The 20,110-nt window shown below is 31.3% G+C and overlaps 3 protein-coding genes across 9 annotated transcripts in view; 1 reads left to right on the top strand and 2 right to left on the bottom strand.

The window, feature by feature from the left end:
- LOC139988358 (uncharacterized) overlaps positions 1–13,409 on the bottom strand; it is a 51,554-nt gene extending 38,145 nt beyond the window's left edge. For 2 of the 6 annotated variants that reach the window (XM_072006080.1, XM_072006001.1), the window contains exon 1: positions 13,083–13,407. The gene's annotated coding sequence lies outside the window, so the exon portion shown is untranslated. Of the gene's footprint in view, positions 1–1,226; positions 1,261–13,082 lie in introns of all 6 variants that reach the window. The other 4 variants (XM_072005826.1, XM_072006248.1, XM_072005730.1 and 1 more) reach the window with 4 other exon arrangements.
- A 713-nt stretch (positions 13,410–14,122) lies between these two features.
- LOC139988789 (EARP-interacting protein homolog) lies at positions 14,123–16,094 on the top strand. Its single transcript, XM_072006566.1, has 6 exons — positions 14,123–14,325; positions 14,533–14,758; positions 14,844–15,064; positions 15,124–15,305; positions 15,399–15,695; positions 15,772–16,094. Exons 1-6 carry the CDS (start codon positions 14,284–14,286, stop codon positions 15,932–15,934), a joined length of 1,131 nt encoding a protein of 376 aa, XP_071862667.1. The 5' UTR covers positions 14,123–14,283; the 3' UTR covers positions 15,935–16,094.
- L(1)g0004 (RNA-binding protein pno1) lies at positions 15,307–17,153 on the bottom strand. 2 transcript variants are annotated; one of them, XM_072006754.1, is made up of 4 exons: positions 16,947–17,153; positions 16,738–16,827; positions 16,112–16,653; positions 15,307–15,956 (listed from the first exon to the last, which is right to left on the bottom strand). In XM_072006754.1, the coding sequence occupies exons 1-3, from the start codon at positions 17,046–17,048 to the stop codon at positions 16,126–16,128; spliced, it is 720 nt and encodes a 239-aa protein (XP_071862855.1). In that variant the 5' UTR covers positions 17,049–17,153; the 3' UTR covers positions 15,307–15,956; positions 16,112–16,125. The 2 variants fall into 2 exon arrangements, with proteins under 2 accessions (XP_071862855.1, XP_071862775.1); XM_072006674.1 differs by lacking the exon at positions 15,307–15,956 and having other exon boundaries at positions 15,984–16,653.
- Between the last annotated feature and the right edge of the window lie 2,957 nt (positions 17,154–20,110).

Below are 20,110 nucleotides of genomic sequence, written 5' to 3' on the forward strand. Positions count from 1 at the left end.
CTATACTGTTCAAATGTTTTATAAATGTTTTATCAGATGAAAACGGAAATAAATCGCGGAAAATAAATATTACAAAGTGTAACAATCACATCGTATTTCCCTCCCACAATTTTTTTCCACTATTCTTCAGGTTTTTGGGCCACTTAGATATTTTGTGTAAAAACGAGTCGTAGAAAACAGAAGTAGCGCAGTGTAACAATTACGCTTTAATTAAGCAATTACACGCCAAATTCGTTTCGAAAGTACACTAAGAAATAATAGAACGAGGTAAGCAGACGATACTTTTAACAAGCAACGTGCCAGCTGTTTTTAGCTACATGTACTTATTTCCTCCTGTGAATTCTGAGATGCATTGTATTCACTCGAGTTGACCTATTTTCGTTCGCATCACCTATTGGCGAAGATACTTTTCTATTGTAATCTTGTTTCGAGAAACGAGAGGGAAACCCGAAGATATTCGCGTTCGTGGAACGATACGAAATAACAGGCAGTCTATTGTATTAACGACATCAACAGACATTCTATTCTATTAAATACTGTGGACTGTTATAATCAACGTTGACATTTTTTAAGATATATATATAGAACGCCAATTATAGAGATAATGTTTCAAAATGTATTTAAAATTAAGGGAATAAATTATATCACATAAACATAATATGAAGAGCAGAGTAAAAAATATGATAAGTACACCTTTGTTGATTTTTTTACCTTAACGTCATTTTTGGATATTACATTGATTTTAAAACTTGTCAAACTTTTGGCAAAGAAATTTCGAAAAAATTTCTATCTTTGCTTATATGAACTGCAAAAATATTTTCTGTTCACTTGTATACAGTCCTGACTTTAGAGCTTTTACTTTCATCCTACTTTTAAATAGCATTCAAGAAAAATGTTCTATCGTGAATTTCTGCTTAAAGAGATTCATACCAAATTAATAATATCTACTAATTATCACGCAGTTGATAATGTTATAGAAAGAATCTCTTTAAATTTGCCAAGAATCTCTTTTTAAAATAACGTTTCAAACATGCGATACTCACGTTCCCTATTAAAATTCCAAGCTGAAATGTTCCCTTTTTTTTTAAGAACAATGAATTCTAAAACAATGACGTTACATCAAGCCACAACAATTAAACTACAAAAGAAACGTTAAAGAAAAAAGAGTTTTCATTACATAAAGTCTCTTTACATCCAAGGCAACTTTCTACGATTAGCATTCGTACCTGCGAAAAATCGGCTGTTAGCATTCCCTGCAATCTGAAAGAATAAAAACAGACAAAACGAGTCTAGAATTTTTCTTTCTGATATATCGGTCACGGTGAAGTGTAGTGAAATTCATAAATGAAAAGTTTTCCAATACAGCCGCGGTATTGATGGTGTTAGCAATGACCTTGGCGGTGAAGAGGAGGAGAAAGGACGTGGATGATGTTCGACATATCGGTTTTGCTGTCACTAATTTCCGGCTTCGTTCGATGAGATATCGGACACGGTGATCGTGGAAAATACAAGTTTTGTTGACGGCGTTGTGCTGTTGATAGGTATACGAAATCGTTCGTTCATTGACAACGCATTCATTCTCTCTCCCACGTTTCTCTCTTCCCACACGGCTAGATTTATCTGTCGAGTCTAGTCCTTCTTGATCTTTGTTGCTTGACTGTTATTGATTTACCACACATTCAGAGATTTCTGTTACGTGTACCAACAACTGTACGTGTTGATAGAATAACGACGAGCCTCGTAGTTCAACTTATAACTGGTTAAATATGTTGTATCAGATACTACCAATTTTGATTTTTGCCGTAATTTGGAAAATGCATGTCTGCCATGAGGTATTGTACGTGTGAATGTCTGTTAATTAATGTAACTGAATTAAAGTATGAATAAAATTAAGCGATAAGTAGGCTGCGGATTTTTATGCATCTATAGGAAATTTAAAAGTGCAAAATACATAGAATGCATATAACCTGCAAAAATATACAAAATATTCAAAGTAGAATATTTATTATGATATTTAACGAATGAGAGCGTATTTTGGTTCCGTCTTTCCGATCGTATCCATAAAAATATAAAATTGCAGAAACAATCCGTAGTCTAGTGATAATATAAACAATAATACACAAGCATGAATGTTATATTTACACGAATATTTTATTTTCCTGCTATGAAAATTTACTCTCTGAAGCATACTGATCGTTGTTCCATTTCAAATTCATCGATTAATTCACCAGACGGGGCTTAAATAAAAAGCGGAGCAGCCGATATAAGAATGGATCTGCGTTCTCAATCTAGTTCATAACCAAGTATAATAGTAGCCGGTTGCAACATACTGGAAAGCGGTACAAACGGAAATTTCTAAGACGATTCACGTCGATTCGAGGACGCGATCGACAAAGGGGAGAACATAAATTCGAGAGCCACAGTTTCGAAATAACACTTTGCATCTCCACTTGAAATTGTTGCTATTCGAACAAAAGATAAATCGCGCAATTCCTTCTGGGGATATAAAACATTGAGAAACCTCTTTGCAAAAGAAAACAATACGTTCTCGTTTTCTTTTCTCCCTTCTTTTTCCTTAGAGGGTGATATAGAAACATAATTGAAATTTACCGTGGTGAATCTTTAGGATTCTGTTCTTTTTAGCTAGATTAAATACGAATCGTTTAAAGTAATCCAGATCTGCACACAGATAGAGAAAAGAATCGTAAAAATGAAACTTTATCCCGGTTAGAAACATTATCAGAACTACCAAATATAGAACAAAAATATCTTTTTTTCAAAAAACAACCAGGCCATTCTTAAAATTGGAAATTATATATCAAAATTGGAAAATATCGTTTAATCTTTTAACTGAACTGAATCTCTGAACTGAATCATTCCAAATATAATAATTAGATCACGCTTATTTATGAAAATTTATATTTCGATGAGCATGACAAAAGGAATACTTTACTTTGATTAATTTGTACGTTTTATATATTTTTGCACCATAACATTTTTCATAAATACATAAACATCCACAGCCTGATAATAATAAAAACGAATACAATACAAAGATTGTTTTCTATATAAAAATCATAAATACAAAGTATTTTCAACCAATGAATTAGTTTCATCCAATTATTACTGGGTTATTAGCACGCAATTTTAGTATAAACCCATTTCCTTTAATTGTAACCTATTGATTATCTCATTTGGATAGATCTCAAAAGCATCGTGTGTAAACGCATTATCTATGGGTCACATAAATTTCTCAGATCAGTAGGTTAATGGTTATCAGTTAATCATAGAAGAAATTTATACTTCCTCTATCAGAAAACTTCTTGTACCAACAGATAAAATAATACAAAATGAGACCGGGTAACTATTAGAACAGATACATTACTTTCGAATGAAGTTACAATGCTTCAAAGACGATAATGAACATCATTTTATCTAATTAAATACAACTGTTCTTTAAAAAATGTCTGTAAATACACGATCCTGTGTTACAAGAAAAAAATGATATATGTATTTGAAAATAAAATTCATCGCGCTGCTATAACAATGTTACGAAATAAAGTTTTTTGCTAGAATGAAATATCTATTAGGTACATTTAGATTTTTCCAAATGATCAAAGGGCGGTAGAAACATCGACAAAAAGAAGATGATAGTGTAATTGCAGCAACCAGTTTCTGTGACACAAATATATATTCATTAAAATATAGTGTCATAACAAAAAACTAACATAAAATTTGAAAATAAAATTCTTCCCGTACCTCTGACAATATTACAAAGCAAATTTTCATATTCAATATATTTCAATACATTAGTTATTATAATAGATTTTCTTAAATAATACAAAAACGACAATAATTAAAAAAGGAAGCAACTATTAAATTGTCTCAATCGCTTAGTATAACACGTTTGCTGTTTTGCCATTGAAACTTTTCCTTTCCTCCGCTGGAAAAGCAACTTTCAATTTTTTGTGCTTCGCGATTTTGCTTTCACAAATTTGCATCTTACATACATGTCGATGCGCCTACGTTCAACGAATACGGAAAGATATGGCGATATCGAGCTTTAGGCGTACTAGCAACATTTTGCCGCGCGACAGTTTTCTCACTCTCCCTCGCATCAATCAAAAGCTCCGTTTCTTCTTCTTCTAATAACGAAAATGTCCTGCAGTCGTGTCGTCAATTGCACGCACATCCACATAAACGGATGTCCTTTCCGCAAACGACAAACCGTCGCTAGTGCGCTCATAGCCTAAGGATGTACATTTTGTTTCGGTTTTGCATGTAAATACACAGACCCATGCTAAACTGTGGATCGATACTCGCCACTTTCTCAGGCCGCTCTGCCGGCCTGTTATTTCCATCTCGCTTTTGACATTGAATTCACGTCATGTGCCGTGAGGAACAAAAGAAGATAAGACCGGTATCACCGTGCTGGCACAGCGTAGGAAACGTGAGTTCCAAATGTAGTTGAATACAACGAGCTCCGAGGATCAACACAAGAAATGGAGAGATGCAACAATTGTTCGTGATGCTACGTGTTTGCAAATTGTTGGTCATAGTCGCAAGAAGAAATTGAAATCAGTATTTTGAAACTAATATTTTATGTATTTGAAGATGTTGGGCTTGTATAGTAACATTCGTAAGTGTCTAGACACCTATGGTCGATTAATAATAATATTATTTGAATTTAAGTAAAATAAATAGTTCAACGATGAGTTAGTAATTAGAAACAGCAATGACTATCGTACTATCTCTCAGTTTATTACTAACTTTTATTACTATCTTTTAAGAAATTTCTAATCTTGTAAGAAGAAACGTGACGCAAGAATTCTCTGCAACACTTCAAATTTCCAAATTGTTGGTCATAGTTGCGAGAAGAAATTGAAATTGGTATTTTGAAACTAATATTTTGTACATCTTTGAAGATATTCTTATTTCTAATTCTTGTAAGTTTAGACACACTGGCCGATTTATAATAATAGTATTTGAATTTGAGTAGTGATAAAATAATTCTATACAGACTGACAATTACAAACTGCAATTTTGTTATTACATATTGGCTTAAATAATTTTTGTTATATCATAACAGCCTATTATAACAGCCTACCAAAAGTAGGTGTGATAGTTCTGAAGAGAAATATCGAGTTTATAGATTGTTTAAAAGTAAGAAAAATAATAGCTCTTACGCGACAAGAAGGAGCTGTTGTAAATTGCATTACATATTGCAGGAAGGAAACGCAAGGCGAGAACACTTATTTGAATGCAATGAACTTCAAGGTGGTCTGAGCAACCTAGAAATAGGAAAAAGGAACGACACCCAAGACTTCAAATAATGTTAGAGAACTGGTGTGGAAGGGATCTATAATTCGAGAAATTTGTTAATCCTTTCTTTAACACTCTCTCGTATTATTTTCATTGCAGATAACCGATATGATAAGGAATTTTTATCTTCGTCCATGTTATAATTACAGTGTCTTGTATTATGCTCTTAGTTATAAGAATAGTGCAATTTATTTGTAGAGTCATAATAAAAAATTAAATAAACGAAGCCAGTTCTCAAAAAATGATACAATTTACGTATTTTGTGTTATAAAAAATGTCATACACAGTGTAAATCAAGATTTTGAAAATACTAATTTACTATACACACATGTACAACCTCTTGAAAGTATCATTCCTTTGTGTATTGAACAAAAAATTGTGAATTTTCCATAAAGTACAGAATACTATTTTATAAGTACTAGCAATAAACTGATTTACGTTAATATGATTTTCAACTAATCATACGATAAGCATATAAACTTAACAGGAGGGTTACAATCTACATTTTTTTTTTTTCTTTTATCGAATACGAACTGTTTCATCTTCTTATCACAGCTGCGTACACGTAAGCCTTCTTTTCCTTTCACTACATTTACACAGTGATACTAAAATTCTACAAACTCAGCTACCTTAGTATAATTAAATTTCTGCTGTGCCGTTATTAATTTTTAATATGATAACCGTATTCTTTCTAAGAAAAGTATAAAACATTGAACTCTGAGTTTAATATGAAAAACGCCATGAAATAGTCGTGTCAACATTTCGTAGTAGGAAAGAAAGTGAAATCTCGTTTTGGTTTTCCAAACACTTCACGCTGTTAAAATACTGCCTCGACCTGCACTAGCTTACCTGACCGTATCTCCTCTGTTTTCGAAACGCTCGCGTAAGTTATAAAAGGCTGGACAGGGAAACAAGCACGGAAAATGTCAGGGCCTTGTCTTCCAGCTTCGAGCGGCGAGAACGTGTATATAAATATACGGGGTTAAAAAATTTTCCTCTGCTACTGGCTTTATAGTTTGAACGCAAAATAGCTTCTCATCGTCAATATAAACGAAATTTCAATTTCCCTGTTTTTCTATACTTTTTATAAAAATATAAACTTATATAGATTCTACGTTGATATTAACTTTTGACGTCACTTTTGAACATTTATATTTGTCGACGTTTGTTTTGTATATTTTCGACTTTGACTTGTTGTGATTGATGACCGTTTGTTATTGTTGATTTAACATTAGATTTTATTGTTGGATGATAAAACATGGACGATCGTGTTAGTCTTTTGAATACCACGATAAATTCGGATACGTATGTATAGATTTTTGACAGTAATTTTTAACATTTTTATCCACAGAATTTTAGGTATTTTCAGCTGTAATTGTAAAACTGTTAAATACTATACCAATATCAGTTATAAACAACAAACTCAGGCAGAGAATGCAAGAATTATACGGTTGTCCTGAAACTTTGTTTCAATTTTCAAGGAAAATTCAAACGTGGCACATTTAAATATCAATATAAATTTATTGAATTATTTTTTTTTCCGTACAATCGTTCTCCATCTTTCATGCGTTTTGAATATTTCATCCTTCCAGAACCTCTCAGGTTTCTCGGCGAAAAACTTTTCAATATGATTTTTTACATCGACCAAAGAGTTAAAGCTTTTTCCATAAGGGAATTTTGTAACGACCTAAATAGGTGAAAATCTGAGGGCACAATGTCTGATGAATACGGTGGGATTAGGTCCATCCCAAGCAAGCTCCAACAATCTTTGTCAAATGGTCAAAGAATATGAAGCCGCGTATTGTCCTGATAAAACACGATGCCCTTCCAATTCGCCAGTTCTGCACCTTTTCTGTTCAATTACTGTCTTTTATTCGTCTAATTGCGAGCAATACTTTTCCGAATTTATCGTCTGGTTGTTTGGTAGAAGCTTACAATACGGGATTCCTTTCTAACTCCACCAGACACAGAGCATGACTTTCTTCGGATGAAAACCGGCTTTTGGGGCGGCTAAAGGTGATTTATTCTGCTTTCGCCAATTTCTTTTCCGCTCAACATTATTATAAATAATCCACTTCTCATCCCCCGTCACTACTTGCTTCAAAAATGGTGTCTCCTCGTTGCCTATCAGATTTTTTTGCGTTAAATCCTGGGGAATTCATACATCAAAACGTTTTATATAGCCAAGCTTCGCTAAATGCTCGTGAATGGTGGATTTTGATATTTTGAACATTTCTGTTAATTCACGTGTCGTAACGCACAGGTTATTCTTGATCCGTGTTTTGATCTGATCTTCATTAGTGGTGGCCGGCCTACCCGGGCGTTCTTGATCTTCAAAGTTGAAATCACCAGCTTTAAACTTAGCAAATCACTTCTGCACAGGTCTTCCAGCTATAGCACCGTCACCATAAACAGCGCATATCTTGTTTGTTGCTTGTGTGGCATTTTTACCTTTCTGATAAAAGAAAGCTACCAAATGCATATAATGCACATTGTTTCCTTCCATATTTAAGAGCGTATAAAACTAATAAAAATTAATGTATCCCAACTAAACTTTTTTCTAGAGATGCCTGAAATATCACCTTTTAGAACATGTACGCGTGTCATTTGTTTTCAATCATTCTGATATATTCAGACCCGTCCTAATGCCACCTAGCGAAAATCGGCTCGAACATTCCGGACAATCCACCATTTTCGTTATTTTATGTATATTCATGATTTGTAAAATTTAAAATTTATGCTTCTATATATTCTAAGCATTATTAACAAACACTTTTAATCATCTCTATTTTTCGATATCGAGTAATTTTATCCGATATATTTATCGTAGTGAAATTAAAGTTTTTTCTTTTCCCACCACTATAATCATTCAAAATACAAACAATAACATATCTCAATAGCCACATAATTATCAGACTGTCCAACTTTTCATTGCCGATAAAATATTTCATTTTCACTTTTGTGTAATACGTTCAAATAACAAAAGTACGCAGCCCTTGTTTCGTTATTATCAACAGTATCATTCCCCTACCGTACATTATATCTACAGACGTATCATTCATCGGTAAACATATCTATGTATTGACTAATTTCACGCGACGACAATCGTATACGTTATAAAAAACCTTTTATCAAAAATCTATCTTGCTCTACCTGACTACTTATCACGCTCCAGATTCATTACACTTTCCGCACAGTTCATCAAACCTACCCTTATCTTGCATATCTGAATGCCCATAAAACGCCCGCATTCCTCCCATTATCGGGCGAAATATATCGCTTCCGTTCAGCCTATCAGTCACGTTTTAACCGGCTTAATCGCGAATGAATAAATAAGTCGTTCATAAATACGTTACTCATCGAACCAAAGTTGAATAGGAAAAAAAGTGAAAAACAAAAAATTTTAAAAGAGAAACAGGAGGAAGAAAGAATAGAAACATCAGTCGAATGCTACTACAGAGCTGCGTTATATCATTGTGATATCGCGCCATGCGGAAGATAAACGACACGAGAGAAGGGAGATAACACGGTCTAACCCGGCAGAAAAGAAATAATTTTTTATCTAACAAGTTCGTGACTATCATCCAGGCTCTAGGTGGAAAAGGAAAGAAGAAAGAAAAGAGGAGAAAGAGAAAGAGGTGATAGGTGGGTTGTGTGCTTAGTTGGAAAGTAAATGCACTTTTTGCTGCGTTAACTGCACTTCGGCGTTCTACCGACTCGTACGGGCCGCGATAAGCGAAAGAATTTTCTGCACGCGACCATGCGACAGTATTGATTAAAACGAAACTTGAGGTATACGGTTCGTCGTTGTTATATACCCGCTTCTCCGTTAAAACGCGAGAAAAAATAACGCTTCGACGCGTTGTTCGTCAGCGTTCACGAATTCGGTTCTTCAGCAATAAACGTTAGTTTCTTCTACGTTAGTTTTCTCTGTGTGTGAGTTTGGTTGATTGCAGGAAGTTTTTCGTCTTAAAATCAGTCTTTTAAATTGATTATGGTTCGATTGACGATTGAAACAAAAAAGATCTTTCTTTTCAAGAAAAGAGTTGTAATACTAGTTTTTTTATGTAAATTGCAATTGACAGTCGTTTAACTTCTAGGTTTTATTAGAAGAATTACGATTTGTTTCAGCTTTAAATCGGTTTTCTTTGATAACAAATAATAGAAACAAATAATTTTGTATAATTAGACAGTCTTGAATTCACATGATATGTATTTAGCAATCCTGCATCGTTTCCTTCTACACGAAGGTATCTTCTCTATCTAGTTTCGATGGAAATCTCACGTATCAGAATTTTGTCCCAAGTTTCAAAACTCCATTCACAAGGATGGTATTCAAAGAGCAAAGTAAAGAATCGTTTGCAAGAAATAAAATTCATAAAATTCATTTCCCTATGAAGTAGCAATATACAAGAAACCTATTCTAATTAATACCTAAATATATTCTACTAAAAAGCAAGATACCTACCTCAAAACACTAATATCATTAATTTAAATTTAAGTATTAAGGTTCTTGAATTTCATGTTCTCGCCTTGTCCTAATTTCAACAGGCAGAAGAACATAATATTTAGAAAAAAACTTTGACATCAAATTGAAACGCGAAGTTATACATACATATCAACAATGATCCTTTCGTTTTTCCTTCGAACATGAGAAATTTCTCAACAAAAGTAAAACAGGACTGAATCCAGAATGGTCCAAAGAACGCAGTAAAGTTGAAACATACACAAATCAAATATCAACTTTTATACGAGTCTTTAAATGTAGTTAACTCCATATCCTGAATTTTTTTAATTTTAGTGCCAAAGCACTTGATTGATGTTTGCCTTATATAATTTCATCAATTTTCTCTACCCTTTGTTTCGTGAAGTTAATCGATCTGGCGAATAAACAGCTCGATATATTCATATATCATATAACATTCGCTCAAGTATGTACTCGATAACTCGTTTAAATCCTCGTAGTCCAAATACGCCAGAAAGCATCTTTCGGCTGACTCAAAGTCTAGAATCGTGTTCGAACGACATTTTCAAGGGCTCCCAAGCGCCTTCGTGGTTGCCCTTGAAATGTACCACGAAAACGACGTCACTGTGGCGGTTCCGGAAACTGGTACACAGTCGCAGTTGTCGAGATGCGACCGCGAATCATTTTCGATCTGAGAGAAGAGAGGAGCGCAAAAAAGAGGAGGAACGAGCGACCGTCTTTTTCAATGGGAGAAGAAACGAAGCGTTTGTTCGCGCCCAGGCTACAGGATGTCATCTGTTGAACAACTGATATACGGTCAAACACTTGCGCGATGGTATATACACAATACACAGCGTGCATGGCAGTTGCCGCCAGTGCGTCTCGAGTCTCGAGTGATCGATCTCACGTGGAAGCGGACTGCCATGTCGGCATCGAGCTGACCGACGCGGCGGCAACGAGGTCGACCAAGAGGATGAAAACATCCCAACCGATCAATTAACCCAAGAGACCGAGTCCAAACGATCTGCGGACGCTCTCGAACGAGAGAAAACCGACGGTGGCAGCCGGCAAGCTGGATAGCAGTTCGTTTTCACGCACTGAACGGTCGAACGACGTAACGCGCGACGATGCCGTTGCTCCTCTTCTTTTTCTTCCTCTTTTTCTTCTTCTTTCTCCTCCTCCTCTTCGTCATCCTCTCTCTTGCTTTTCAAGCGACCGAAGAATACGCGCCGGCAATCGGACAGCCGACTTTAAAGATGCAAGAAGTTCCTCGATGGACGTGCGAGTTTAACGATCGTTCGCTCGATCACGATCAAGCATTCTTTTAATGAAAATTTTCGATCGCCTCACTAGAATAAGTATGGAGACGATGAACCAGCTGTTCGAAGATTTGAGTACGTTTGATCTTTGGATGGTAGTCGTAATAAGATCGAAGAATGTAGCGGGTGAGAATTGTACAATAATCTTCTGATATGATTTTATCATTCAAATTATGATTTATACTGTATCGATGTAAGATATAGTATCATTGTATAGTAGAACAGATGTTATAACGGGAAACATTATACGCGTGTATAATGCTTTTTCATAGTAGTATATCTTTAAATTTTTCCGTGGTAATTGTGTTTTACTAGACATATAGTGAAATATAGTAGCTGTGATATGTAAATATAGTACGTAGTAATAATCTTCTAGTACAGTTTTATCGTTCAAATGGCCATGGTTTATTATGTACATAATGGAGTACTGTAACTGCAATATGTAAATATAGTACGTAGTAAATATAGTAACCTGGTATAGTCATTCAAATGATTGTTTTAGCTTACTATATCGAAGTAAGATATGGTTGCATAGTAAATTAAGTGTTACATGATCATTGAAAAACTATCTATACTGTAGTATAGTATGCCCTTTTCATCTTTTTGTAATTTTCTATGAGTTCTACTGTGTTTTACTATGTGTATAATGAAGCGTAGTAACTGCAATATATAAATGTAGTATGTACTATACATCAGGCTATATATCACTATAATGTAATACTGTAGTAATGCAGTGTTATGCATTATTATAGTATCATAAAAGTTCACAATGCTAATATATAATCACTTATTTCACAGTCTACAGTTTATCATATTCACTGTAGAATTTACCTACTATAATAAGTATTGTAAGATTAACTTACAAAATACTGTAATAATGTATTTAACTTATTTAATAATATATTTAAACATTCACAACACTGACCAACTCTTCCTTCTACTATTAAGCAATTACTGAGTAAAAAGTATAACTTTTTTGAACGATTCTACTTAAGATTTCTTATATTCTTGTTTTACTTTCTGTGTTAACGATATTCTGCAATTTTTATTTCCTCTTTTGACACAAAAGACATAAAGACAAAATTCTAAAACTAGTAGAAAAGTTTCAAAAAATTTTCCGATGTTCATATCATACGCGAAAAACGCAAATTTATGTTCTAAAAATAGCCGTCTAAGAATGATATAAATAGCATAATACTTTAAACAAATACGGTAATAAATACAGAAATCATAATAAATACGTAATAAATACGGAAATCATAATAAATACGTAATAAAGTTACAGAGTGATGTTTACAGAAATGAAAGTCTGAAAGTTTTAATGATTATTCTTTTCCATGTATGAATAATATCACGTATTCTTGTATAGAATAGAAGTATATGTATCAAACATTACAGCAGCTATTATTAATGCACCAAGTTTTGTGTAGTTCGACAATACGCATAAATATCAATTTTCTGTCAAAAAATCTTTGTAAAGTACAAAATAAATATATATATTTACCAATTTTACATTGTACTTGTTTAATTATTTTTGCTCCAAAAGTACGAAATAATATCCATAAAAGTAAACTTTGCAATATTACATATATACCCACATCACACCATAGTATTCTTTTCATCGCTTCAAGTTTCAATTAGACTAAAATCATTCACTTGAAGAAAAAAAACGATAACAAAAACCGTAATCTTAAAACTAGCAAACTTCGAATCGCGTGAATAAAAAAGCCATGAAAACGCTGGAACTATTAAATCTGACTTTTCGTAGAATCAACAGCAAACACTGCCGAAAACAATATTTTTATTTTTCAATTTTACTTTCACCTAAATCTGGTAACGTGATACGAGTAGTTTTGCCAGAGGAAAAAAAATACACACATCTCGCTGTTTTATCATAATAATACTCGAAGTGCGTGTTGAAGCATGAGAGTGTCAATTGAAAGAAAGTAGAAATAATGCGACAAACGATAACTTACAGTTGATGTTGCCGGGTCAGCATGATTTTTTCAAAGAAATAAAAGCAGATACGTGCATTTATACGAAGAGACAATACAAATGCACACGTTTGTGCACGATCATTCAAAATTAATCACTTATTTAACAAAAGTCTATGAGACAAACCAGTCTGGAATTACATCGGCATCACACTTGAATCGTATATGAGCGCGCACTTTGCGACTTTCGTATGTGAGCACAGCGAATCCCGATAATCGTTCACGTTCGTAACACTACTCCGTTTGACATAATTTATCTGGTGACCCCACGGCTGGTTACCCGTCGGTCGACGCAAAGCAACGCAGGAGCTGCTAACTGTGTGGTAGGGATACGACAGCGGTAATGGAAACATATAGATATCCTCGGAGTTCGCTAGTTTGGTTCCATGGTTTTGTGGCGCCTCTGTATATCATGGCCAACACGTTCCGATCTTTTGGCGCCTTTGTTCAATTTTACTTCTTGCATGCTTTTGTTTTATATCTTCATTTATTACATTATTACATTACATATACTACATTTCAATTTTCTATTATAAATAAACAAAATTCTTTATAAAAATCTACGTACAAGATTCTTTCATATATAATACTCACCTACGTTCTATCACGAAGTTTGCGTTATATACATATTCAATCCTAAATGCACCATTTTAATATAAAAATCTAATGTTTAATTAAACAAATTTTTTTAATGCAAGGAACATTATATTTTATCGTATTCTATCTAAATAGTACCAATCTTCCAATCTAGAACATTTCTTCACACGATTATATTTCATCGTGTACATACATTTACAAAATTAAATCGTTATATACATACATCGAAATAATCGAATAGTAGTTAAATTGGTAAATAATTTTGAACATTTTTTAATTGTTTTTCTGCTAGTATTGAATATGTAGAATCATCGAAAATTTTTTATTCTCATAATATTGCATGTTTAATAACGAAATTTAATAACATTTATTTCTAGTCTAGTACCTTATAGCAGCTTTTAGTTATCACTTATTACTTACTTCACAACCTTCGCTTTTAAATAAGTGCATCTATAGATTTGTTGCTTATCGCATATCTCTAGCGTCGTTGCTACAAGTTGCGTTGACAGATTATATGTTTATGTTACAGCTTTCTTAATAAAACATTTTTCTTCAATTTTCTGTAAAATATAAACTTAATTAAAAAATGGAAAATGATAACCCTGTAATATATGGCCTTGAATTCCAAGTATGCAATTCAGAATACGGAAAATCTTAAGTTATAAACATTTACAAATACTTCTCTTAATCACATATTTTTATAGACAATAATAATTTGAAATAAAATATGCAGAACATAAATCTTATCATTCATTTTCATAAAGATTTATAATAATTTAATCTAAAGCATTAACCATTATTTCTATTGGTATTCATAATACTTTTTGCTTTATAGACAAGAGCATTGTCGGCTCAAACAGCAGAAACGGATATTGTCAGATTTTTAGTTGGAACACAATCATTGAAATTTAATAACAATCAAGTTCATTTGGTAGAACTTAATGAAGAAACAGGCAGCTTAAAGACTCAAATATTTCATCATCCTGTTGGAGAAATTTGGTCCTTACAAGCTTCTCCCACGGAGCCCAATATATTTATTACTTGTTATAATACTTTAAATGGTAATTATAAGTAAAACTACTTTTCCTTTTTAGACATTAAAATGATAAATTTTAATTATACTTTAAAAGAATATGTTTTCTTTAGATGATGGTTCTTGTCAGATGAAAGGAGCTCTTTGGAAACTGCCAGAACTGAAAGAATATACAAATAATGTTGAAAATCTTAAAAACTTAGCAGACATTGATACTACACCATATGGTACAGACCTTAAAACCATTGCTTATCATCCTATGGATTCAACAAAAGCTGTTTCAGTTGTAGATAATAAATTTATATTGTGGGATCTAGCTGAGAATGGCCCACAGGTAAAAATAGATTTCCAAGTTATTTACCAACAGTATCTTTTATTTGTTACTTTATTTAGGTTACTACTTCTGGTACTTTAGCTAGTAAAGGTCAACCACGTTTTACAAATGGAAAATGGAATCCTCATAATGGTTGCAATCAATTTGTTACACTGAATGAAAATAATGTTCGTGGTTGGGACTTTAGAAATCCTGCTGAGGCATCCTGGACGATTTTATCTGCTCATTCTCAAATAATTAGGTATTAAATAAAAATTTTATTATTTATTTTTATTCATAATTTTTATAATTTTATTAAATACAGAATTTAATGTAATGTTACTCTTATATTTAGAGATTTAGATTTTAACGTGAATCGTCAGTATATTTTATCAACATGTGGAGATGATGGATATATGAAATTTTGGGATATTCGGTCACCCACAGAACCTATATTGTCCCGTATGGAACATTCACATTGGGTGTGGAGTGTTCGAATCAACCGTTTTCACGATCAATTAGTTTTAACTTCAAGTAGTGATTCAAGAGTAATATTATGCAGTATTGCATCAATATCTTCAGAACCTTTTGGACATATAGTAACTCCTGAAGATGATAGTACACAAAATGATTACAATTGCAAGAAAAACAAGTAATAATTGATAATTAAAATGTGGTGTAATTAAAATTATCAAAATATATAAAACCAAATTATATATCATTTCTAGGCTTGAAGATGGGGTTGTTGGTAGATATGAAGAACATGAAGATAGCGTGTATGCAGTTGAATGGTCATCTGCTGACCCTTGGACATTTGCATCATTGAGTTATGATGGTAGATTAGTTCTTAATAAAGTCCCCAGAAAATATAAATATCAAATACTTCTTTAAGTGAATTTTAATTTTTGTAAATCTATTAAGATAAATAATTTTACACATATTTCTGTATAAAATTTACATTGAATTTTATTTAAAGAATCTTATATAAAGAGTACAATTTCCTTCATAAAATTTTTGTAGAGGTTTAATATAAATACAGTAAATATTAATTATTAATTTAATACTAACTTATAGTATTTATTTTATAATCGATCTGAAACTCTACTTGCTATATTCCTGAGTTGTCCATAAACCTTTGACGGTGGACTACCCAAGATTAAATTACATATAGCCCTTCTTGCTAATTGTATGTTTTGAAAAGAACCGAGTATATGAATTTTACTATCTGCTAATACAATTCTAGTCTTTGTTGCATTTTCTATTGTAAACTTTGTTCTTCCACCCTTTCCAGCTAATCTTCCAATTGCTCTAGAAAGATGGTCACCTTTCAAAGGCTTTACATCTTGAATTTCAAATGTTTCTACAAATAAATCGTCTAAACGTAACAAAGCCAAAGCATCTTCCACATCAAAACCATAAATAAATGCTTTTACAAAATCAGCTCCTTTTTGTAAATTAGCAATGTCAGGAGTTTCTGGAGCTGTCCGTAATTCTATATTTCGGGTGTTCAAATTAAATCTTATTTGTAATTGTAAATGTTCAACGATGGGTGTAAATATTTTCATCCAATTTTCTTTTAAAGGAGTATACCTATGAGCAGGTACAGATATCTGAAAACATTTTATTTTGCTTTAATAATAGTACACACAAATTAATTAATAAAGTTCAATTATTAGCAAAATTAAATTTTTCACCTTTCTTTGTTCACTATCTTGCATAATTTTAATCTTTTTTGAGGTTATATCCGATTTCACTGTTTCTTCTGTACCACTAATTAGTTCGACCTAAAAAAGAACATATAATACAAAAAAAAAAAAGAAAATATAAAAATACTAAGTAAAAATAATGAAATATTACAATAAATAATAAAATTATATTTTTAGAACTTAACCTTAATACTTACTTCCATACGATTTTCTTTCGCATGTCGCTTTTTTCTCTCTTTCGGTTTAATGAATTCATTTGTTTCTGAATTATTCTTTATTTCTTCTTTGTCTATACTCATTTTTCAAAATTACTTAGTTATTAAAATATAAAATATATGACTATTATTTGTTAGGACACTAGGTGAATATATATCCTATACCACGTAGTGAGTTGATATGTATATGTACTTACAGTTTACGTGGGTTATGTACTTATCTCAGGGAATGCGGCACTAGGAGGGGAGTGGTCCCCCTCCCTTGCTGCCAACCTCAACCAGGAGGCTTCAGTGGAGTTTTAGTCGGTAAGAGTTCGACACTACACGCCGCCCCCCAAAGGGCGGCCAGGCGTCCATGAGGATTTCCCCACGAAAAAAAAAAAAAAAAAAAAAAAAAAAGAAAAAAAAAGGTTATGTACTTATGGATATCATGCATTCAAATACATATAGCATATGTATACGTCAATTTTCTTTGCAATCATACACATACATAGATGCACATAAAAGATATTTTAGGTTTGTGTTTATAATACTTTCTTCTTTAAAGCACAATGAGATATTCGTCGAACACAATGCATAGTTAAAAAATATGAAAACTTTTATATCGTAAAAACTATTATTGGTTATACATATTTTCGATATTCAATTTTTTAATTTTGATGAGTTTTTATGTATTATACTTTTTTTTATATTGTATACATACATATATTATAATTTGGGCTGTATATATACGATAATAATGAATTTTCTATTCATAAGAAGATAGAAATATGTATTATTAATACTATAATTTAATTCTTGTACATTAATGTAAGAGGTCATAATTGGTCATAGTAATACTCATGACAAAAAGGTTTCCAGAATTAATTAACAAGAATGAAAAAAAAATAGGTAATATATAGTATTCGGTAAAAGCAATATGAAGGAAAGTTTTATTTGTTATTGAAAAAGAAAAACTTATTATAACTATCCTTAGAACCAACTTTAAACAATTATATGTAATGAATTTTCAAACTTAATGGAAAGTGAATTTAACTTTTAAGTATTTTTATTTTGATAAATATTAGTTACTACTTCTATAATATTTCACTAATTATAGTATTCCCTAGAAAATAATAATTAGTCTTACTCACAAATACGTCATTGTTTATATATAAGAGATATGACCCCATGTAATTATATTAACAAATGTATTTACAAATTAGGTCATATCATTGATAAAAATTTTGTTTTAAAATAAATATATTTATGAAAATTTTAATAAACAAAATTGAAGTTACATGAAACTCACAAATTCTTGTTCAATTTGCAACTAGAAATAGTTATGGGTAAATATTTAGCATTATTTACATTAAATTCATAAGTTTACAAAAAATAAAAATTATTTGTTACTTTTATATTTTAAAAATTTCCATAAAAAATATTTCTGAAAAGATTTATATAGTGATTAATATTTTAATGTATACTTCATAAGATAAATATAACAATTATCATAATTCTAAAAGTATGCAAACAAAGTAACATAAATCTTTTATGATATTTTATTTTTGCAGAAAATATTTGCAAATATTCGTAAAATATTATTTCCTTTTTATCACAAAATAATTATTGTAAAATTAAAACTAGAAATGTTGGTATAACTACAGAATGTATTTCTGTATTATAAATGTCCACAAAATCATTTTGATTTGACAAATGTGTATGTGAGATATCAAAGTAATTCATGAAACTGGGTATGATACAAAATAAGCAATTGCATCTTTTTATAACACATTTTTCATTATCTTTTAAGTTTATGGTAATAATTAATAACAAGAAAAAAACCTTCATCAATGTGTCTACAGTAATTATTAAAAGGTACAATTAGCAAATTACTATATTGTGTATCCACTTTGTGTAATAATAGGTAATAATATAATTGTAATATTTTTTCTCATAATCATAGCGCGATTTTCTTTTCACGTGCTCAATTGTTTTCTACAAATATAGTATTGTATCTAATTTTTTATTTATATATATATTTATATTTATATATCTATATATCCACTTGAATTATTATCAATTTACTTTTACTGCTATTTATATCAATTAACCAAATACTAAAAATACAAACGTTTTGCGTAAAGTAGATTTAAAGTCATCAAGTTTCACCTTAGAGCTGGTAATTTTAAAACGCATATTCATATATATATGATAGAATATTTGTGGCACTGCAAACAAAATTAAGGAGCTTGTAATGCATTCGTTATACATACATACAAATGAGCACACGAAAGTGAACATTTTAATTGGTATAATTATTATAGTCTGCATGAAAATGATGGTACATTATATGTGTTTATGAAGCACACTATAAACACCAATTATTTATTGAGCGTTACAAATACACCATCTTTTAAAAATGTGTTGAATATCAACAATTGTTACATATTACAATCAACTTATGATCTTTGGTGTATCAGTATTATTTGTATTATAATACATACATACTATATATGTAATTATATGGCAGACAAACTTTAGAAGCTCCTTAATTATGTAAACATGCGAAAGATTTACTTATTTTTAAAATATTTATATTTACACGCAAAGCTTACTTTCTTTATAATCTATACAATCATATAAATGTAATATTCAATGATAAAATTGTAACATAATAATTCCTAACTTATTTACCTAGGTTTCAAGAGAATATTTTACATCGAAATTACAATTTATTTTTTTCCTGCTGGTTCTTAAATTGTATTATTAAATTACTATACTTTACATTTTACATTATATGTGATTCTGTTACAATATAGGACTGAATCAAATTAAAGGCAATTTAAATGTTCATTTCTTTATGTTTTATATACAGCATAAATTCCCACCATGTAAAATAAGCATGCTATTATTTACAATATATGATTCAAGATTTATTGAAATAAATTTTGTTAAACAAGCAATGTTCTAATTAAATAATTTAACTAAATATTAAAAATAGAAAAAAATTTAACAAAATCATTGTTCGAAGTAGTATGATATCATTTACTGAATGCAAGTTTGTTAAAATTTTTCCTACTTAAAATATTATTGAATTCAGTACTCAACATTCATGTGACAGAAATATCTTTTTAAATATATACTACCTGATAGCCATCAAAGCT

This window comes from Bombus fervidus, chromosome 1 (assembly GCF_041682495.2).
Source record: "Bombus fervidus isolate BK054 chromosome 1, iyBomFerv1, whole genome shotgun sequence".
NCBI classification, from domain to species: domain Eukaryota; kingdom Metazoa; phylum Arthropoda; class Insecta; order Hymenoptera; family Apidae; genus Bombus; species Bombus fervidus.

Bases quoted from the DNA above. Each gene is read 5' to 3' on its own strand.
- LOC139988789 (XM_072006566.1), top strand. From the start codon at position 14,284: ATGGAAAATGATAACCCTGTAATATATGGCCTTGAATTCCAA. The intron at 14,326-14,532 runs GTATGCAATTCA...TTTGCTTTATAG, and splicing joins TATATGGCCTTGAATTCCAA to ACAAGAGCATTGTCGGCTCA. The intron at 14,759-14,843 runs GTAATTATAAGT...TGTTTTCTTTAG, and splicing joins TTGTTATAATACTTTAAATG to ATGATGGTTCTTGTCAGATG.